The 22107-nt window shown below is 40.0% G+C and overlaps 1 protein-coding gene across 3 annotated transcripts in view; it reads left to right on the forward strand.

Annotated features, from left to right (window-relative positions):
- Positions 1-3618: 3618 nt before the first annotated feature.
- The window catches only part of Pank1 (pantothenate kinase 1), a 56304-nt gene continuing 37815 nt past the window's right edge, over positions 3619-22107 (forward strand). The window contains exon 1 of one of the 3 annotated variants that reach the window (XM_023566765.1): positions 3619-4392. In XM_023566765.1, coding sequence (XP_023422533.1) covers positions 3699-4392 — 694 coding nt within the window. In that variant the 5' untranslated portion in view covers positions 3619-3698. Of the gene's footprint in view, positions 4393-4514; positions 5242-22107 lie in introns of those variants that run through there. The other 2 variants (XM_003473878.5, XM_005005295.4) reach the window with 2 other exon arrangements.

Below are 22107 nucleotides of genomic sequence, written 5' to 3' on the forward strand. Positions count from 1 at the left end.
ATTAGTGCCAGAAGCTGGAGACAATACCTCCATACACGAGACTTTGGGGTTACAGTTTCCAGATACAAACTATAGCACTAGATACCCAGAATACGTGTTTCTTTAGGCAGCCTTCCTCACTTTGGCTGGAATGAATTCTTCATTTCCATTTTTGGTCTTCTTCAACTTGGATTTGAGGTTGATAGCTTGTAAGAGAGGCATCCAACAGAGCCTGGGCGTGGGATAGCTCAGATGGGATGAGGATCTGCTCAGAGGTCTTCCTTTGAGTACTTAGGTTCGAGTCTTAATGACAAGACAATCACTAAAGAGTCTGTTTGGGAAACAGTACAATGTGTGTAGTTTCACAAGAGCATAGAATATGAATTGGATAAAGGCTGAAAGTTGAAAGGTAAAGCCCTCTAAATTATTAAAAAGCAATGATTTTTCTCTCTAGTAAAATTGTAAGCTTCTTGAAGTGAAGTATGGAGACATCTCTTTTGTCTTTGTCTTCCCAGCATCTGTTTTAATGCCTACAACACCGTATGCACTTAATAAATTATTGATAAATTAATGAGTAAAGAACAGGGAGAGAAGTTGCTTGTGGATTCCTTCCTCCCTCACTTTTTTCCAGACATAATTTGTTCCATGTCCCTTCTGATGGCTCATTCCTCAAAGTCACCTGAAACACACTCACCTGAAAAAATTCTGTGAGATACCACCTGGTTTCCATCCTATCACACTCTGGATATACCTGATCTGGGCGGAATCATGACAAGAGTGAGACATAAATGTTCAACCTTCTTTTCCAGGACTTGTGTCCTACCAGGGGCAGAAACACTTGACTAGTCCTCCCTTACCATGCCTGATAATTAAGCTGTACAGAATATGTCCTTGGAGACACTGCAGTGCTAAAGCTTTTATTTGCATCTCTAGTGTTACTTTCTAAACAATTTATGTGAAAATTTGAAAATCATACTTTGGATTATCGAGGAGGGTCAGTGGCAATTTCTAGAAAATTTACAAAACAAAATGGGAGAGAACCTGGATGAAATAACATCTAAGTCCCTTCTTCATTCTGGTATGATTGCCAAGAGCTTCCTAGGGATACAGTGATGAACGAGAGTCATCTGTTTATATAGAGTTTGTAGTTGGTAGGAGGAGACAGTAAACAAATAATATGCAGCTGTTTCGTGTAATGTGTGGACACTTTACATATATTAATTCACTTAATCATAGTAGTAACTCAGTCACGTGCTGTTGGCATGACCATTTACAAATGAGAAATGGATGAATTTTATATTTAAAGGCAAGAAGGGAGTATAGGGAGCAGAAAGAAAATATAGCAGAAGACCTAATGCAGTCCAAAGGATCAAAGAAGTTTCCCTAAATAGGAGAGGTGAAAATGGAGATCTAAGGGATGACTTGAGGTCTAGTAGACAAAAGATGTCTGAGCATACAGAATTGCTGACAAGAGAAATGGCAGATGCAAGATGCTCAAGGAACCGAAAGCAGCACAGAGAGAGACCTCAGGATGAGACAGGAGAGGTAGATGATAGGGGCCCGCTCTCCTAGGCTTCTTTCTCTACATCTCCAAATAATCTGATAAGGTCAGGGAAAGAGAGTTTAGATTAAGGGTCACAGTTGAGATTTGTGTCCTACCATTGCCCTTACCATCCTCAGTCATTTCTCTAGGGTTCAGTGTCTTTGAGGGGAAGGGTGAATAAAAGTGGATGGACCAAAGCTCGCAAGTGGCTTCTGTTTCTAAAGCTTTGATTCTAGGTCTGCTGCAAGGAAATGCCAGACCAAAATGTAAACTCTGGACACTGATGAATAAACTGGTCTAAAGGTCCAAGAACTCAGTGGCCAGCCTATATTTGTTAGCCTCTGATTCTTGGCAGACTGAGAACATTTGATCTGTTTACACACAATAAACCATGCAATAAATATTGATATGGGCATATTTGTTTCCTTTACTTGAAAGGAAGGGCAAACTGCTGATAACAGTGTAATAAGGATAACTACCTCTTGCCAATGGATAAAACTATAGTTATATATGTATGCATGTACTTACTTATGCATTTTTGAGACAGAGTCACTCTTATTCACTATGAGCCCAGGCTGGCTTTAAATTTGTTGCAATTTTCCTGCTCTAGCTTCCTAAGTGCAAGGATTACAGGCATGCATCACCATGCATGTTTTCACAATGTATTTTAATGATCTTATTTCGCTTTATTTTTTAATTCTAGATTTGAACAACACTTCATTCCATAAAACAGAACAGTGATCCAATGGGTCAAAAGGTTGGTTCTGCAGAAGGAAAGGGTTTAAAGAAAGCAGAAACAAAAAGTATGCTGATCATTTTAAAGTTATGATCTTGGTAAAAAGGGGCAAGAGACAGAACAATAGAAAAGTGTCTTGTCCATACCGTTTTTTTCTGCAGTAGTGAGAATTGACCTCTGCATACAGATACGTGACAAGTGTTTTGTCTTGAACAACATGTAAGCCCAGACTGCACTTGAATTTGCTATTTTCCTGCCTCAACCTCTCACGGCAGCTAGAGTTTCAGGCATTTGGCACCTCACAGGCTTGCATCAAGTTACTTTTGGTTAATTCTTTTGCTTGTGGCAAAAGGAACTTTATTATCTCGCTGGCATGTTTGGGAATTTTGTCTGTTATCTCTCTAACCCAGATTTCTTGCTAAGTTTCACTTGGTGACTGGCAACTTTTGGGTATGTGATTTCATTTTAAGTTTTTAGCCTAGTGTGTGCAGCAAGTTAATCTAAAACAATGATCTCCTAAGATTTCACATCACACTTTGTCAAACACTGTGTATCAGGATTTTGCTAGATACTTTTAGATGAATTTCCTCACAACAGCTGCCTGTTACCGATGCAAAAGGTGAGGTCTCAAGCAATGACATAACTTTCCTAAAATTCTCACCACCTAAATTTGTCCTGTTTCTTCAGCATGCGTGGTGCAGTGTCCTAATGTTAGGAGTGTTGAGTAATGTCTGGGTTTGCTCTGTGGCCCAGTTGGAACAGACACTCAGGGCGGACTGCAAAGCACTTGATGTGCCTTGCCATTTGATGCTGCCTTCCTTTCATAAAACCTGAGGCAGCTCTTTGCTTTATAATTAACAGGGCATTGTCTTTTTCTGGGTGAAGAAAGAGCTTTTTAAAGTTTGAGATTGCCTGTGTTCACTAGGTTTCTTTCCAACACCTGTTATCTTGTTTTGCCCTTCGTTGTCCTTACAATGTATTCCTTTCCTGCAAAAGATTATTAACTCCATTGAACTGCATGGGTATGGGTGTGTGTGTGTGTGTGTGTGTGTGCACGTGCCAGCAAAGAAATTCGCTCCCCTCTCTACTCACGTCGACCTACCTTTCTATAATTAATCCTTCTCCTTCTCTTAGTACTCTGACTACTTTGGTCACTAAAACGCGCGCGCGCGCACACACACACACACACACACACACACACACACACACACGGGGAGGTTGGGAACGATTTGAGTGACCTTGCAAAGGTATTTAGTGGTACCACTAGGGACAGAATTAGCAAGCTTGAAACCTCTACAAATATTTGGCTTCCTTCCCGCTTCTTGCTGAAGCCGCTGGCTCTCTCGCGCCTACCTCCCCCAGTACTCTTTCTGCTGGATCTGCCATACAAAGCTCAACCCGCCTATCTCCTTTTTGCAGACCCAGAGAACTTCATTCCCCATGTTGAAACTCATTGGTGGAGGTGGCGGGCAGGACTGGGCATGCTCAGTGGCGGGGACAGGTCTGGGAAGCGAGGAAGCTGCACTTGAAGTCGCGGGGCCTAAGGATCAGGGGGAGGCGAACGGTAGTGTCCCTGGTTGGGGGTGCGAGGAGGTCCCCGAGTCGGCGCCCGGGGCCCGCATGTTCCCGACCTGCGCCACCCGCCGGGCGCGCAGGGGGCAGGGCGCGGAGGAAGTGGGGGAGTCGGCGGGAGGAGGGGAGGAGCGCCCGGCTCGCCATCCCCCGGCGCCGGCTTTGCGGCTGCCGAATCGGAAGGCGCAGGGAGGATCTGAAGGAATAAAGACGCCCGAGAATGACCTCCAGGGAGGCCTCCTGAGCCGAGGCCCGCTCGCTGCCCCGCCAGCCCCGGGCATGGGTGACAGCGGAGGGCAGCCGGGTCGCTGTAGTGCGCACGCCCCGGGGGACTCCGCGCACGCCGGCGCCGGCGCCGCCGCCTTGAACGGGCTGCTGCACAACGGCTTCCACCCGCCGCCGGCCCGCGGCCGAGGCCCCGCGGGCGGCAGCGACACGGCGCCCCCGCGCGTCCCGCTCCTGGCGGAGCTCCAGCCGCAGCCGCAGCTCCCTCAGCATGACTCTCCGGCCAAGAAATGCCGGCTGCGACGGAGGATGGACTCGGGGAAGAAGAACAGGCCGCGTAAGTCTGCCGGAAGGAAAACGCCGGCTGGAAACCGGCGCGGCGCGTGGGGACTGGGAACGGCGGGGGCAGGTGCCACGCGCGCCAGGCGCACTCCGGAGGGACTGCGCGAGGGGCTGCGATGCTTCCTTCCCAGGCCGCCGAGCACTAAATGCTTTTGGCCCAGCCTGCGCTTTTCCTTGGTCGTGGTCACAGAATGGATCTATGGGGTGTGGAGCTCGAGCTGGTCAGGTGAACGCGCTACCCGCTCTTTTTAATTGTTGGCTGGGAAATGCACTTGTGTGAGCCTTTGATGAAGTCCAGGAGTAGGAGCAGAGTGGGCAGCACAGCGGAGGCTAACTTCTCCCTCCTCAGAGCACAGCTTTCTGGGGTTGCAGTGCTGGCGACCAGCTTGCCCTTTGAATCACAGAGTAACCGCCAGTGTCGTGGGTCTATTGGCGAGCTCAAGTCTGGAGGCGTGGAGTTTGACCACCCCCAAATCACAGCCTTTTAAATGCAGTTTCTTCCCAGCCAATGAGAAGGCCTGCTAGGACGGACACACCCACTGATACCATGTGGGCCGGAACTATGTGGGCCAATGAGGATTGGAGATGAAAAAAATTCTTTTCGGGGGAGGAACTAGAGTTAAACCTAATTGTACAGAGCCGAAAGCCAAAGTACGCTATTTCACAATCTAAAGCTCTGTGTATATATAGTGATAGTTTTTAAAGGGCGTCTTTCTCACCTAACGTTCTGGGATGTAAATTTGTAGCTGGAATTTACGACTGTTTTTCCTTATCTGCACTGAACCTCATTCAACTGGTTACTTCTTTGTGTTTTTAATGAAGCTTATAAATGGCAAAAAGCAAAGTAAGTAGAATGTGTGCTAATAAAAGATTGCACTAATACATGTACATTTTGCATAAACATTGTTTATTGTGGTAAAGTTGTTAAATGGTTTTGGATTTCTCTGAAAGTTTGATGCTTGGCAAACAGTATAACAGCTTCGCTTTTTACTGTTTGTCTTCTTTTTAAAATCTTTTTTCACCTTAGCTTTTCTGCATTGCATTACAGTTGCTAAGACCCTGGAAAGCCCTTGGACATGAATAAGTGAATCCAGTGTTTGTATTTTGTAACTCTAAAATACTAAGGCTGGAAGTTAAGCTTTTTGTGGCAGTTTGGAATCATACAGCAGATTTTGGCTATGGTTGTAAGAAAGGCATGTAGCACTTGATGTTTATGTACACTTTTGTTATTGTTAGGAAGTGACTTTATGACCTGAATGTTAATTATTTATGATTTATTTGCTTTCTTATTTTGGAACAGCATTTTAGTTATTTCTCTGATCTACACTAACACTGTACTAGACTTCATTCAGAATGAAGATAGCTAAACTATAATGAAAGATAACTATGCTGAGTTTTTGTTTAATATTATCAACTCAAAATGATCTGTGTTCAATTGAGGATATACTACTTTAAATAATTTTTGAGGAATTGAAAATACAATCTTTAACAATAATTTGAGGAAAAACTACCTTGAGCTGTAACTTGTGCTTGCAAACCTACAGGAATCATTATTTATTATCATTACTGTTATTTTGTGGTACGGTTATCAAACCTAGGGCTTTTGCGTTAAGCTACACCCCAGCCCTTTAAAAAATTTTTTATTTTGACGATTTCCCTGAGTTACTAAGTTGCCCAGTTTGGGCTCCAACTTGGCATTCTCCTGCCTCAACCTTAACTGTTGGTATTACAGGTGTGATACCACCATGACTAATAAGTATTATTTTAAAAGACAGGATAATAAAACTATCTTTCTGTGTGCTTTATGTCAGTAAAGTGGTTGTTTGTATTTCTAATAAAAATCTTAATTCTTTTAAGTGATTTTAATCCTTTTTTTAAAAATTTTTTTTGTCTTTTTCGTTTTTACTGGTACCGGGGATCTAACTCATGACTGCCTGCTTGCAAGGCAGGCACTTATGCCGCTGAGCTAAATCCCCAGCCCCTGATTTTAATCCTTTTAAGTGACTTTAATTCTTTTAAATTTCATCAACATTTTTTTCATCATCCTACAGTTTTTCTCTCAGATTTGAATAGATATTTTTGAAATGAATCTTATATGTTCTGAGGAGTCACATCTGTATACTTTAATACCAAACATTCTTAGTTAAAACTGATTTTAATGTTTTTTTAACTTGACCATTAACATTCTTGTATCTGTATTTTTTAAGAAAAATATTGTTCAAACAGTTGATATCTAGGTAAACTTAAGAGAAGTCTTACAGTTTTAAGACTCACCTTGAGCTCAGCCCAGGCTGGCCTAGAATTTGTGGCAATTCTCCTGCCTCAACCCCCTGAGTGTTGGGATTACGGGTGTAGACCTCCAAGCCTGGCTTCTGTTTTCTGATGACTAACAGTTTTGCATGAGCAATTATTATAGAATATTTGGGTCAGAGTATTACAGAATATATGGGAATCAAAGTATGTTGGTGGTGAAGCATCAAACTGGGTAGCCTACCAGTTTATGAAAGGAGACATATACTCCTGCCCAAACTGGATGTGGTATTTGGATAGCCAGTGATATAACTTTTAAAGGTACCTATAATGCACATATAATGCGTAATGCAACTGTATTTCAATTTGTAATACTTTAAGTACTGTTCATATTTGGAAGCAGTAGGTGGAATGAAATGAGCAGTTCACATGCCTAAAGTTCCAGCACTTGGGAGTCTTAGGTAGCAGGATCGTACATTTGAGGATGAGGGTGTGTGTAGTTCAGTGGAGAAGCATGTGTTTAGCATTTTCAAGGACTAGGTTTGATCCTCAGCATGAAAAAAAAAAAAAAAAACATCAATTGAATGCTGATCTTGCAAACTCAAGAATGGAGAATATTTTCCATTGTTTTCATCTAAAGTTCCATTGCCTACTCTACTCATCCTTGGAAGAGTTTTCCAAAGCTGTACCAGGCTTCTTATTTACAAGACTCATCTTGAATGCTTGAGTTGGGTTATGTGTCCTACAACTGTTGTTTGTGTCCCTTCACAATTCTATATGTTTCAAACTGGGCATGGTGGTGCACTCTATAATTCCAGCACTTGGCAGGCCAATGCAGAGGATTGACCAGAGTTTGAGGCCAGCCTGGGCTACACAGTGAATTTAAGGCCAGCCTGAATACACAACAAGACCTTCTCTCTCTCTCTCTCTCTCTCTCTCTCTCTCTCTCTCTCTTTTACACACACACACACACACACACACACACACACACACAATCTGTGTTTCAGAGCTGACAGTTCTTAACAGTTCTTCCTACATGAACCCTGTTCTAGTTAGCCAGTCCACCCAGTGACTTCGCATGTAATTAGGCATTTGTGTGGAGTGTGTGTGTGTTTTGCTGGGGACTGGGCCTGAGATTAAACCCAGAGCCTCATACACCTACCTTGTGCTGTCTCATGTGTTACTTGTCACCCCAATTAATTTGGAGGTCTGATTATAGGTATCTTTTCCTTAAGTGCTTGCACCTTAGGTACATAAATATGTGACTAATGTCACAGGAAAAAAATGGTACAAGTGACATCATCACCGCTTCCTCTGAGTAGATGTTTTCATCTCTGTGGTGAACTTTAGCAAAAGAGTTTATTGGAGTTTCCTTCAAGTGTCAACAGGGAGATTCCTTTCGTTTCTCTTTTTTGTTTTGGTTCTTTGAAGCACATCTGAGTAGCACCTCATGGGGTCAATTCATTTACTAAACATTTTGAAACTAATGGTAGGCCTAACCAGTATGTAAGCCTAATATAAATATTCACCCCCTCAAAGGACTTGGGTTTGAATTTCAGCTGTGTGCACAGAGCCAATTACTTAATCAGTGTGCTACAGTTTCAAGAATAATAAAATGGATGTAGTCATAATACCTTGTGGAGTTCATGTAAACATAAAATAAGAAAAAGTATATAAAGAATTTAGGTTGGCACAGAGCACTTAGTACATGCCAGGTGTCAACTTTATAACACAAACTGTATGCATTATTAATCCACAGGCCAGGCCCATGGACCTGGCTGAGACTGATTGCCTTAGTTAAAATATTACCTGCCTTGCAGTTAGAAAGCTTAAAAAGTTTCACTTGATTAACTATGACATTCTTAGCCTCATAATTTCTTTTCTTTTTTTCTCTTGTCCTTCTTTCTTTCCCTCCTTCCTTCCTTTATTCCTTTGTTCCTTCCATTCCTCAACAGATACTTATTAAAGAATAACTTTAATGGTTTTTTGTTTTTGTTTTTTAGTGGTGGGGGAAGAGAAATGATACAAACTAATATGTGTGTGTGTGTGTGTGTATATCTTAAAATCCTGGACATTTGAGACACCAAGGATATCAGATCACTACAGGAGAGAGACCAAAAATGTGCAGAAGATACCTTGAATCTCCCAACACTACACTTCAGAGAGGCAGAGATCTGAACATCTAAGGCTGCAGGACGTGTGCTCCTCATTCACTTCCCGATGTGGGGCAGGAGGGAGGACCAATGACAAACGATGCTCAGGGCCTTCTGGGGGGAGTCTCTCACTTCACACATCATCCAAATGGAACTTCTGGGTAGCACAAAATGAGGAACAGCTTATTATGCACAAACTTCTGCACAAACTGAGGAAACCCAAGTCTTTTACCTACTTTAGCCATCATTGTGAATATAGAAAGCATCGGTTTTTTAAATATCAAAGTGTTAGGATTTGGCTCCTTTGATTTTATGTTACCACCAAATCTAGTCAACTAGATGACCAATATAAAAAGATAAATAGGAAGAATTTTCTGGTTTTTTCCTGCATAAAGTGTGAGAATATATGCCTTTTTTTTTCCTCTTTGACATGATACTTTTAGATAGATGAGAAAAGTATTGCAAATGAAGAGCACAATACAAATATGAGAAAGAGGAACATAGTGTAATGTTGCTTACCTTGTGGAACATGGTCAAGTTCCCAAGTTAGTCAATTATGAATTAATTGTACAATACATATTTCAATAGAAGATTAAGAATGTAAGGTCTAGAAGGGAAAACAGAACTGATCAAGACATGACGAATGTATTTATTTTGCCTTGAAAATAGTCATTAAAAAATCAAGGTACAGATATCCAGTGTTTAAGTGGTTAAAGGTCAGGATTCAGTTAAACATATGAACACTGTTTTCCTCTCTCAAAGACCCGTAAGTAAATTTCACCATTAGCACAGACCATATTTTACTCAGTGTGATAACTAGAGATGAAAATAGTACTGTTAATTCTTTTCATGTGGGACATTTGACGAGTAAAACAAAACCCATCATGGTTCTGGAAAGAGAGTAAGTAGGAAAAAACAGATTTTTGGGGTGTGTGTGTGTGTGTGTGTGGTGTTTGTGTTATTTGCAGTGCTAGAGATTGAACCCAGGGCCTTGTGCTTGCTAAGCAAGTACTCTGTTACTAAGCTATATCCCATCCCTTTTTAAAATTTTCTTTTTCTCATGTATTGGAGACAATGTCTTCTTATGCAGTTCAGCCTAGCCTCAAACTGACAGTTCTTGAGTGCTGGGATTACAGACATACACCACCATACCTGGCTAAAAGTATTTGTTTTCACTGACAGATTTTTGTTCTCTTGTTAGCTTTAACACTTTGTTTGCAGTCAATTACCGTGAGAATAAACTAAGGTTTGACTTCTATTATATTTAATTAAACGTGTTTGAACTTTAATATGCAAACCAATATTCACCTTGAGATGACAGTATCCTGAATCAGATATGGAAACTGTTCAGCATGCCCAGTGTTGCATACAAAAGTTTTAAGTAGAACTTTTCCCTAGATAGTGCAGCTGTCAAAAACTTGGTATCTTATTACTTATGACATCTTTTAGATGCTTAGAGGTAGTTAACCATGCACATGTGTTTGGGGGGCAGGGTAGGCATGTATGTTTTCCCAGGAATGTATTTGAGAACAACAGATGATCCCAAAGGGCAAGGGAATGTTATTTTTGGACATAGTTACACCAAAATAAAGATCTGAGTTGCTCGCAGATTTCTTTATAGTGTGAAAAAGGTGAAGAAACTCATGATTATAGAAGGTCCTTGCAGTAGTAGCTTTGATTTTCTGGCTAAGGCTGGTTGCAGTGATTGAACATTAGCTATGTACTTGTGGTTCTGCAAGTGTCTTTACAAAAGCTTTCCCACATTGTTTTGCAAGCAAGGAAAGAGGCCCAGAGAGGTGAAGCAACCTACCTGAAGATCTGTAGACAATGATTGGCTGGGCTAAAATTTGCACCCCAATCTTCCTGTTTGCCAATTGGCTTTCTTTATTACCATGATAAACCTATTGTTTATGTTGGAATCAAGAATGTGTTCTGTAAAACTTTTGGTAAAGATACATAGGCTGAGTGCAGAGGCAGGAATATTTGTGTTCCCAGTTACTGAGGCGACTGAGGCAAGAGAGTCATGGGTTTGAGGTCAGCCTGGGCAATAAAGCAAAATCCTAAGAGAGACTGAGAGGGAGGGGCAGGAGGAGGGGAGGGAGAGGAGGAGTGGGGAGAGGGAAAGGGATGATAGTTATATGTACAACTTTGAAAACAAGCCCATTCATATGTGTATGCAAATCATAGTAGCCAAAATTCAGGAGAATGAATATAGGATGTTCCAGGAACTAAATTAATCCTTTACAAGGGTTTTTTCATCAAATACTTTCAGCACCCCGTGAGATGGATACTATTACTATCCGCAAGAGCAGAAGCTGAGAGATGAAATGTTCTTAAGTGTGAAGAGCTTTGGAACCATGCAAAAAACATAAATTCAGGTTTTTTTTTTTAAATTTTTAAAAAGTATTTTTGTATTAGTACATTTTTACAGTTCTTAGTATTACATTCATTGTGGGGAGTTGGTACATGCACATAATACATCTTAATTCTTTTCATTTCTCCTTCCCTTCCCTTTCCTTCCTCTTACCATTATCTTTAAATCACTTTTTTGTTTGTAAAAGATCTATTCCCTGGATTCAGGTTCTTATTCCCCTACTTACTAGTACTGTAGCCTTAGCTGAGATTCTTAACTTCTCCAAGGCTCACTTTGCCAGCAGAGATAATGATACCCATCTGATTGAATGTAATAAAAATTATATAAAACGCACACTGGTATGTGCATGGGAAAGATGCCTTACTGTTAATACTAGATTTATTACTACTATTAAGTAGCATTTAATGTTAATATTGTTGTTAGACATAGAGGCTTTCACAACTTTCTGAAATCTTAGAATTTCCCTGTATTTATCTTGCCCTGACTGGAAATCTTTCTGGGTTGCATTTCAGTGTGTTCAAAGGAAGTTTCCCTAATGCCCTTTGATGTTTCTGGAAGCAGGACACATGGCATGTATCATATGTCTTGACCTCATTGTCACATTTATAGATTTCCCCCACACAAGTCCTAACACCAAGTACAGCCTGCTCTATCTGAGAGTGATGTTGGCAACTTAGTGAATAAGAAGACTGTGTAATTTATTTGACTGCTGATTTAGTGTCAGTGTAGTTATTTTTAAAAAAAGGAAGTGTCCTCCTTTGATCTTGACTGTTTGATATCTCAGACTTCAGTGAGGGAGATAGGCACAAAGAAGATTAAAAGTATTAGAAAAATGAACACTTCCTTTTTAAGAAGCACTTAAACTGAACAAGACTTCAGGTTAGCTGCATCTGTGTATGGTTATCTTTTTAACCTATTCTCCAGAGATTGAAAAATGGCCCTGCAATCTTTACTCTGGCACATGATGAGTGAGATGAGCATTCCTGTGTTCTTCTTGTCCTTAGTGTTAGAGTGTGGGCTTTCTGGTGCTCCTGGCATTAACCCTATGTTTCACCTGACCTGTTGGATCTGCGTGAACTCTAAGCTGAGCAGTGCCAGTTGCTCTGGAATTTCTGGACAAACAATTTTCTTACTGCCTAGTGTAAGTTGTCCAGGAGTGCAAGAGGCAGGGATGGATGTAGTTGACTTCAAGTTTGATAACAAAAGTGTAGCAAGGCTTCCAGCAAAAAGCGGGCGTTGGAGAAATGATATTATTGGTGGTAGTGTTAGGTGTTTTTCCTTATACTACATCAAAATCCACCTCCACATAACTTTCTACCCTGCTTTCCTTGTGAGTGCAATCTATCTAATCCATCTTCTACATGTTAGCTCATCGGATATTTAAAAACAACCAAATTTCTTAACTCTCCCTCTGGATCCTACCCTCTGAAGAACTGACACCTGTGCTCACCTTCCAGATTTCACCATGCACCTCGATGTGAATTGCATTGGCAAGTACTAAAGTGACACTGGAGAAGAGCTTCTTGGGATTGTTGTGAAAGGAATCAAGGAAGTATTGACCTCAGTAGTCTTGAACCCTTAGATTTAGTGATTCCTATGAGACCCTTTGTGCTTGACTTGAGGCTTAGTGCTTGATTTCATGTGACTGCAAGGTAGGGTGTAACCTGAAGCCAGTTGCCTGGCTTGATTTTACTTAGATGCCATGGCAGTTCTAGAAGTCACCAAACTTTGCATATATGAGCCAGCCAGGACCCAAACCTTAGCTGAATTTATTATTTGTACTTTTCCATCTACCTGTTTTGAAAATGTGTACATTTAGTTACTTATAGACAGGATCTCACTGTGTTGCCCAGGCTGTTCTGAAACTCTTGATCTTTCTGCCTCAGCATCCTGAATACGAGGAATAAACACACAGGCCGCTGCACTCAATCCCAACTACCTGTGTTTGATGCAAAAAAATGTAAAAGGCTATTAAGGATTTGAATGTATGTGCTATGAAGGTAATACGTTTTGACCAGGAAACAATCATATCCTTCTTACCTTTTATGGCCAGTCCTTTTCCTTTTGTGGAAAGTTTGTGTAATAGCAAAAGACCCAAATGTGACTTATTCATTGGGATGACCACATAATATTTCAGTGACACATTAGAACATTGGTAGAGGTACCATTATTAATTATGACAGAACCACAGGTACAGTCTGGGATTACAGTGAGCAAACCAGTGGTGTGTACAGCCAGCTTAGATGGGCTCTGGCACTCATCGTTCCTGCGTTGTCCTTTCAATTCTTGATGGGTAGATCTACACCACGGAAGCAGGCAAACACTGAAAGGTTGGGCCGTTATTTTCAGAAACCGTTGTTATTACAGCATATCAAGAACGAGACACAATTCATAGAAAAGGCTGAGAGAAAAACCCTAGAGGTTATTGATCAAGCCCGTTGGATTGTTGAAGTATGTGAGGTAGAGAACTAGAGGAAAGTTCAAGAACACCGTCCTTTGCCACAAGTTTAGAAGTTAGATGAGGGATCTTTATTCTTAAGAAAATATCCCACAAATATTGCAGAGTAGGATTTCTTTAAAGTCACAATGTAGTCTGCCTTCCCTTTCCCTCTTAAATTCCTACTCCAAATATATTTGGGCTAAATTCTTGATTATTAAGTTGGTAGACCAAACAAGTTTAGTCTACCATGCATGCAGCAAAGGAATCAAGCAAAGGAGAATAAAATACTATGCATGTCTTTATGCGTATAATTATATACATATGCACGCACCAAAGTGTAAATCATAGGAGTATCATAACTTTGGATTTATTTATGTTTATTTCATGATTCACTGTGTTTTTATTTTTGAACAATTTGACTTACTATTTTTGCAGTACTGGTGATTGAGCCCAGGACCTTCACATTGAGCTTTATTTCCAGTAGTTTTATTTTATTTTATTTTTGTCTTTTTCGTTTTTATCGGTACCAGGGATCGAACTCACGACTGCCTGCTTGCAAGGCAGGCGCTTATGCTGCTGAGCTAAATCCCTAGCCCCAGTAGTTTTATTTTTTATTTTGAGTCAGGGTCTCAGTTTGTTGGCAAGTTTGTCCAGGCGAGGCTTGGACTTTTGATCTTCTTGCCTTAGCTTTCCAGAGTGCTGATATTACAGGCATGCACCACAGTATGTGGCTTCTTGAGTATTTCTTGAATGGCTAAAAGAGTATCAGACTTTACTGTGCTTAAGAGGCTGCTCTACATATAGCTGCCATTGGTAAATATGAAGACTGTATTAATTTAATAGTGTTTGGATTCTAGGGTGGTGGTGGCAAACCTGTGGCATGCATACCACAGCAGACTGTTTATCATCAAAAGCTCTAAAAGATTCACCATCACTGTCCTAGGGCAATGTGAATTCCATTCCTTCTTTCCGTACTATTATGTTTAATCATAGGTCCTTGTGAACCAGAACGTAAGTGCCAATGGGGCAAGTCTGTTTATTTTAGTGCCTCACATTTTCTAGGAACAAAATAAAAACCTATTCAATCAGTTAATCAATAAAGCTGTAGTTGAGGCATTATTTGAGGCCGGTACTTATGCCTTGTCTGTATTAGAGCTTGAACTGCCATGTGAGCACTTGGCACATCTTTCTTCACTCCCCTGCCATCCCAGCTTGACTTTAAAGATTTACCAGACTTTCAGGGTCAAGGCTAAAGTAAATAAGTAAAGTCCATTTCTGATAGACCTGTTGTTCTATCAGATGATGCCACTAGCAATGCTTTTCTCACTGAAACTACTTTAATTAGTATTCCCTGGCATTAAATTGTTAATAACATCCCTGGAGTATACAAGCATGCTCTGGTGACTTATCAGACAGAAAGATAAACCTCTTGGTGACTTAAACTGGTATTTGCTTAAGCAGGTAATGAGATTACCATCTTGAGCCCCAGCTCAGGGAGTTAGGAGACTGCAGGAGCCCTTCCTGGTGGATACTGTGATCAGCTCTAGTGGCTGAAATGGTTACACTGAAGATGGTCGCACAAGTGGATGGCAGTTGTGTCCAGCACAGAGGGCCGTGGTCAAAACTGAAAGCTTCTTTATCATGCAATGATTGTCTTTATTATGAAGAAGGTGGTATAATTAAAGCTGCAGTTCATATCGAGGGTTGATACTCACTTTCCATTGCCACTAGATGGGCAGAACTAGCAGCTTCTTGGTAAGAAATAGGAACAGTTATCACAGCTATCTATAATTGTGCTTTCCTTACATCTCTTCCAGATAGCCTGAGAATATTACTATGACATAGGAACCAAATTACTTTTCTTTTGTTTTTTTCTTTTGAGTTGGTCTCACTGTGTGTTACCCAGTTGGTCATGGTCACTGTCTTCCTGCTTCAGCCTACAAAACTGCTGGGATTCCAGGTGTGCACTGCTGCACCCAGCTGGGGGACCAGATTTCATCTGCCTGCTGTTTTCCCTTCTTGAGACCTGCAGCAGAACTACAAGGCCCAACCACAAGGATACTGGGGAGAAGATACTATCGGTCACCGCTCACTGGAGTGATAGTTTTCTCTCTCCTCTGATTTCTCTTGTGCAGAGGCTACGGGACCTGGCAAGGACGCGCACTCCGCTTTTTTAATGAGTGCCTCAGGGAGTTTTTATGATTAGACAAATTTGAGAAAGCATGTGGTTGAACACAGCCAATTGTTTTTTAAACAATTAAACAATTAAAACTTTGACTTTCAAATTTGGTTTTTCTAAGTACTAAAATTGAAATTGCCTTAAGGACTTGAGGAAAACACAGTAGAAAAAAAGGATTTTTTATTGTCAGGAATTTAACATTTTTGTGTCTCCTCATCTCTGACTGCATCCTGCTCCTAATTCCCCCTGATTTAGATCTATACTAAGAATGTATTTCCTCATGCTACTGGAGGGGGACCTGAGTATGTAAGTTCCTTTGCTCTTCCAGGGGATCTTTTCCCCAAATCTTCACTTTAAAACGCAGCTTTCATTTTGGTGTTTCTGTTTGTTTTGATTTCACGTGGTTGTCTGCATCAAGATAGCCACGTGGATGGCAAATCCAAGGACATCTGTCAGTGTGACAGATGCACTGACACAGATGCACTGTCCACAGAGCACTGTGGACAAAGCTAACTTCTCTGTGGAGGAATGCACGCATGTCTTTAAAATAGCAGTTACTGAAAGAGATGAGCTAATCAATGAAGTTTAGTTATAAGGACACTTCTTTAAACCACAGGCATGGGTTTAATCACTTGTGGGATGAAACCTGGAACTTTAAAAGCTGTATTTAAAACTTGAAAATCACCAACAGCACTCAAGTTATAAGTTGTCCGTAAATAATGTCATCAATAAGCAATAAGATGTGTTCTAGGAGTGGGTGCGAAGGATCTGTTGGATCATGGCTGTGAATTGTTGCCAGCTGTCAGCGGAGCTCTGCCCTCACAGTGGCAAATAAAGGCAATTCATTCAAACTTGCATTTTTCACTTTTAAAATGTGGTCCAGCCATTTATAGCATTTACTCAGATTTAACTACAATTGAATTCCTGAACTTGACCAATGAGAATCACAGGGGTCACTCTAAGTGCTTGCCTGGTAATCTGTGGTTTTTATTATTACTATTTTTATTATTATTGATGTGCTAGTGGTTGAACCTAGGGCCTTATGCATGCTAGCCCAATATTCTACCACTGAGCTCTACTTCTAGCCCTTCAAGCTTGTTTTAGTAAGTGCTGTAGGTGGTTTTTATAATTAGGTAAATCTAAGAAACCATGTGGGTGAATGTGGCTAGTCATTTTTAGTACAATTCAAACTTTGGTTCTCAAATTTATGCAAAGTACTAAAATTTAAGTTTCCTTAAGGAAGTGTGATTATAAGTCAATTATAGGGACCTGGTTCAAATTGCAAATGCAAAGTAGGTTCTAGTATGGCATCATGATAATTTTATGCTGCAGTTGGATGTGAAGCAAAATATAGAGGCCAACTTTCATGAACCTCAGACTCTTCTGCCTTGGGAATCCTCTTTCAAAAAAATAAAAATTATATTTATGACTACGTTGGTCTAATGATGAATATATTAGTATTACCTATGACTACATTTTTCAACCTGAAAGTTTTTTTTTCAAAAGAAAATAGAAAATTTTCATGGATAATAGTATTATTCATGTCACTGTGCCTGCTGTTCCTAACCCATAAAATGGCCCTGAGTGGCGGTGAAATCAGACTCCATCGCTGGATGTGCTTGATGGAACAACATTTCTACTTGCCTCAGAGTTCTGAAAGCAGTCTTTCCTCTTCCCTCTTGCGTATGAGAATATGATTGGCCCTTTGTTCCTCCTTTATGTGGGGGAGGAGAAGGCTGATGGGAAGGAAGCTGAGGCTGTGCCAAGAGAAAAGGCTTATCATCACAGGATGTGTAGACTTCTTCACAGTGGTTCTCCCCATAAACATATAGTGCCCCTGGAGTAGGTTTTGAGTAGTGAAGCTCAGTGCACGGCGTTTGTCTTGATGACTGTGTAGGCAAGTGCTGTGGTTGGATATGGTTCATCTCTATCGAAATCCATGCTGAAGGCTGATTCTCAGCGTGGCGTGGGGAGATGGGCCTTTGAGGTGATTAGGTCATGGGGGTGCTCCCTCACGAATAAGTCAGTGTCTTTTTTCCAGAGACTGGATTAATTCTGTAAGGCTGGATCTGTTTTTATGAGAAAAGGTTGCTATAAAGCAGCCGGACGCTGCGTTTCCTTCACTCACGCTCTTTCTCGCATACCCGCCTCCTTTCTCACTTCTCTTGCGTGCTCTGATGCAGCCTGAGGCCCTCACCAGAGCTGATCCGAGATGCGGATCCATGCTCTTGGGCTTCCCTACCTCTGCAATCAGGAGCTTTATTTTGTCACAGCAGTAGGAGGTGAACTGGTAGTAGGCAAATCCGTTTTCCCATCCTAGGTTCCTACCTAAGGAGCCTTTATGAATCAAGTTTCTTGTTTGTTGAACAGCTTTGCTTTTGAGTGTCAGGCTTCCCTACTTTTTCCCTTCCTTTCTCTTTGCTTCCCTTGCCTTCCTTTCCTTACCCTTCAAGTCTTACTGTTCACTTTCTCACACTACTGAGACAGTATGATATTTACACATACAGGTTTGACTTATTTCACTTATGAATATGGTCTAGAGTTGCATCCATTTACTTGTAAGTCTGCAGTTTATCCTTTTTATGGCTGAGTAGTACTCCAGTATATTAAAAAACCATCTTTTTTATCCATTCCTTGGTTGATTAGCATTTGGGTTGTTTCCATGATTTAGCTGTTAAAAGTTGTGCTGATATAAACATGGGTGCACATAGATCACTGTGGTATGATGTTTTTGTTTTTTTAAAGATTTTTTAAATTTATTTTTGATACTGGAGATCAAACTCATGACCTCACACTTGCCAGGCAGGCACTTAGGCCACTGAGCTAAATTCCCAGCTCATGATGTTTTTAATTCTTCTGCAAAGATACTCAGAAGGGGAATAGTAGGGTCAAAAAGGACCTCTAGTCCTAGTTTCTTAAGGAATCTCCACACTGATTTCCACAATGGTTGCACCAGTCTACACTCCCCAGCAACAGTGATGAAAGCTTCTTTTTTCCCCACATCCCTGCCAGTATTTGTTATTGGTTAATGTTTTTGATGTTAGTCATTCTTTCTGGAGTGAGATGGAATTTCAGTGTTGTTGTAATTTACATCTCTTGAGTGATCCGTGATGCTAAACATTTTTTTCATATATTTATTTGCCATTTGTATTTTTTCATCTGGAAAGTGCATATGCATCTCAGATGCCCATTTTTCTGTTGGGTTCTTGCATTTGGGGGGAATGTCTCACTTTTTTCAATTCTTTAGATGTTCTAGATATAAGTCCTTTGTCTGTGGGACAACTGGCTATAATTTTTTTCTACTCTGTGGATTGTCTTTTCACTCTGTTGGAGATTGCTTTTGCTGTGCAAAAGCTTTTTAATAAGGTGAGATCCCCTTTGTTGATTCTTTGTACTATTTCCCTTGTAATCTGGGTTTTGTTCATGAAGTTTGTACCTACACCCATGTCTTTGAGATTGCTGCCTATTTTCTCTTCCAGTAACTTTAGTGTTTCTTTTTTAATTTTTAAATCTTTGAGCCATTTTGACTTTAGTTTAGTGCATGGTGATACACATGGATGTAGTTTTAGTATTTAGCATGTGGAAAGCCATTTTTTTCAGCACCATTTACTAAAAAGGTTATCTTTATTCCAGTGAACATGTTTGGCTCTTTTGGCAAAGACAAGGTTGTTGAGTGTGTTTGGGGAGGCGTCTGTATCTTCTGTTTTTGTTTTTTTCACTAGTCCTAAGGCCTATTTTTGTTGTTTGTCAATACCATGCTGATTTTATCACAGTAGCTTTGTAGTATAGTTTCAGGTCTAGGATTGTGATGCCTTGATTTGCCTTTGCTATTCTAGTGCTTTTCTGGTTCCAAATGAATTTTAGGAATGATTTCTGTAGATCTCTGAGGTCTGCTAATGGTATTTTGATTGGTATTGCATTAAATCTGATAGCAGTTTTGTAGTATGGCCATTTCCACTACGTTGGTTTTTCCTATTCCAGAGCAAATAATATCCTTCTGTTTTCTGATAGCCTCTTCAATCTCCTTTTTTTTTTTTTTTTAAAAAAAAGGATGCTCTAATTTTCACTTGATAGATCTTTTACATTTTTTGTTAGATTGATTCCTAAGAATTTATTTTATAGGATATTATTATGAAGGGTGTGCTTTCCCTAATTTCTCTCTGTGTGATTTTTTTTTTTTTTTTTTTTTTTTTGGCTTGGGTACAGTAATGGTATTTGTACTTGAGTGCTGACTTTGAATCTTGCTATACTATTGAATTTGCATATTAAATCTAAGTTTTTGGTGGAGTTTTTGGGGTCTTTTATGTAGAATATCATTTCATCTGCAAATAATGATAATTTAAATTCTTTTTTTTTGTTGTTTGTTTGTTTTGATCTTTTTCCTTTTTATCAGTACCGGGGATCAAACTCATGACTGCCTGCTTGCAAGGCAGGTGCTTATGCCACTGAGCTAAATCCCCAGCCCCGATAATTTAAATTTTTTCTTTCCTATCTCTATTCCTTTTTTCTTTCTTCTTTAATTGCTTTGGCTAATGTTTCCAGAGCCATATTGAATAAGAGTGATAATAATGGACTTTCTTGTCTTGTTCCTGACTTTAGAGTGAAAATTTTCAATTTTGGTCATTTTATATGATGTTAGCTGTTGGTTTGTCATTGATGGCTTTTCTAAGAATCAGGTAAAGACAATCTATTCCAATTTTCTGTAGGGTTTTGTTGGAGACCACTATGATGCAGCCCTGAGCAGGATTTAAAATTAATTAATTGGCTTTCTATGTTTATCTGTGAGTCTGTCCTAGACTTCGGGCCCTTGCCTGGCGATGGGAGCTGATTCATAGTAAGTGAATCTCTATTGAATCACTGGTCCTGGCCGAGGCCTGTAGTGGTCTGTGAGGCCAGAGGTACCTCAAAGGGCCACAGCTGTGGACATTTGGCTCAAACATCAATTAAGTAGATAGAGACTGCAGCTGCAGGAATTACTCCTACAGTCTCACTCCTACCATGTCATCATGAAGATAAGATGGTTCTCCTAAATTAACATGATTTATTACTTGGAGACATCCTTGAAGTGACTCCCAAGGTCCTGCTCATTGCTTGCACTTTCCTCAGTTTCCCTGTTCTTTGTTTTGGACCTAATAAAAATGGGCAGTCCAGAGAAGTCTTTGTCTCAGCCCTCAGCGTCTTGAACTCAGCTAAAGGGTTGTAACCCTCCTGAAGCTCTAAAATCATACTGCTTGTCTCTTTTATTTATGCCTTCGCCATACACTAGTTTGGGAGATTGGGGATCTAGGTCAAGATCCAGTAGGGTTTTTATTATGAATGGGTGTTGGATTTTGTCGCATGCTTTTTCTGCATTTCTATTAAGATGATCATGTGATTTTTGTCTTTGGTTCTGTTAATGTGGTGTATTTTATTTATTGATTTGTGTATGTTGAACCATCCCAGCATCCTTGGGATGAATTCTACTTGGTCATAGTGTATAATCTTGATGATTTGCTGCACTCTGTTTTCCAGTATCTTTTTAAAGTTTTTTTTTTTTTTCATCAATATTCATTAGGGAGATCGGCCCATAGTTTTCTTCCTTGGGTTTTTCTCTGGTTTTAGACTCAGGGTAATACTTGGTTCTAGGAATGACTTTGGAAGTATTGCATCCCTTTCAATTTCTTTAAAGAGTTTCAGCATTAATGAAACATTAGTTCTTCTCTAAATTTCTTACAGACTTCAGTAGTAAATCCAAATCAGGGCCTGGACATTTTTTGTTGGTAAATTTTTAATTAATATTTTCAATTGCATTGGCTGATAGAAGTTTATTTAGAATTTTTATATCTGCGATTTAGTTTTGGCAATTCAGTTATGTCTAGAAATGTTCATTTCTTCTATGTTTTCCTTTTTTATAGAGTATTGGTTCTCAGTAGGGATGATAATCTTCTGAATTTCTATGGGATCTACTGTGATTTTCCCTTTATCTTTCCTAATTGCTTGAATTTATGTTTTTATGTTTTTTTTCATTTTGATGAGAGGTTGCCTAATGATTTATCTACTTTGTTTATAAAGAACCAGCTTTTTATTCATTGATTCTTTGCATTGTTTTCTTGTCTCTATTGCATTAATTTCTACTCTTTATACTTCCCTCTCTCATATGAGCTTTCGGTTTGATTTGTTCTTTTTTTTTTTCCAGAAGTTTGAGGTTTAACGTTAGGTTGTTTATTTTAGCTTATTCTGTTTTCCTGATGAAAATATAGTGTGAATTGATAGCTATAAATTTCCCTTGTAAGATTGCTTTCATTATATCCCATGAGTGTGTTGTATTGACATTA

The sequence above is a fragment of the Cavia porcellus genome, unplaced genomic scaffold (assembly GCF_034190915.1).
Source record: "Cavia porcellus strain 051 isolate PalLab524CR breed Dunkin Hartley unplaced genomic scaffold, mCavPor4.1 scaffold_28, whole genome shotgun sequence".
Lineage (NCBI taxonomy): Eukaryota > Metazoa > Chordata > Mammalia > Rodentia > Caviidae > Cavia > Cavia porcellus.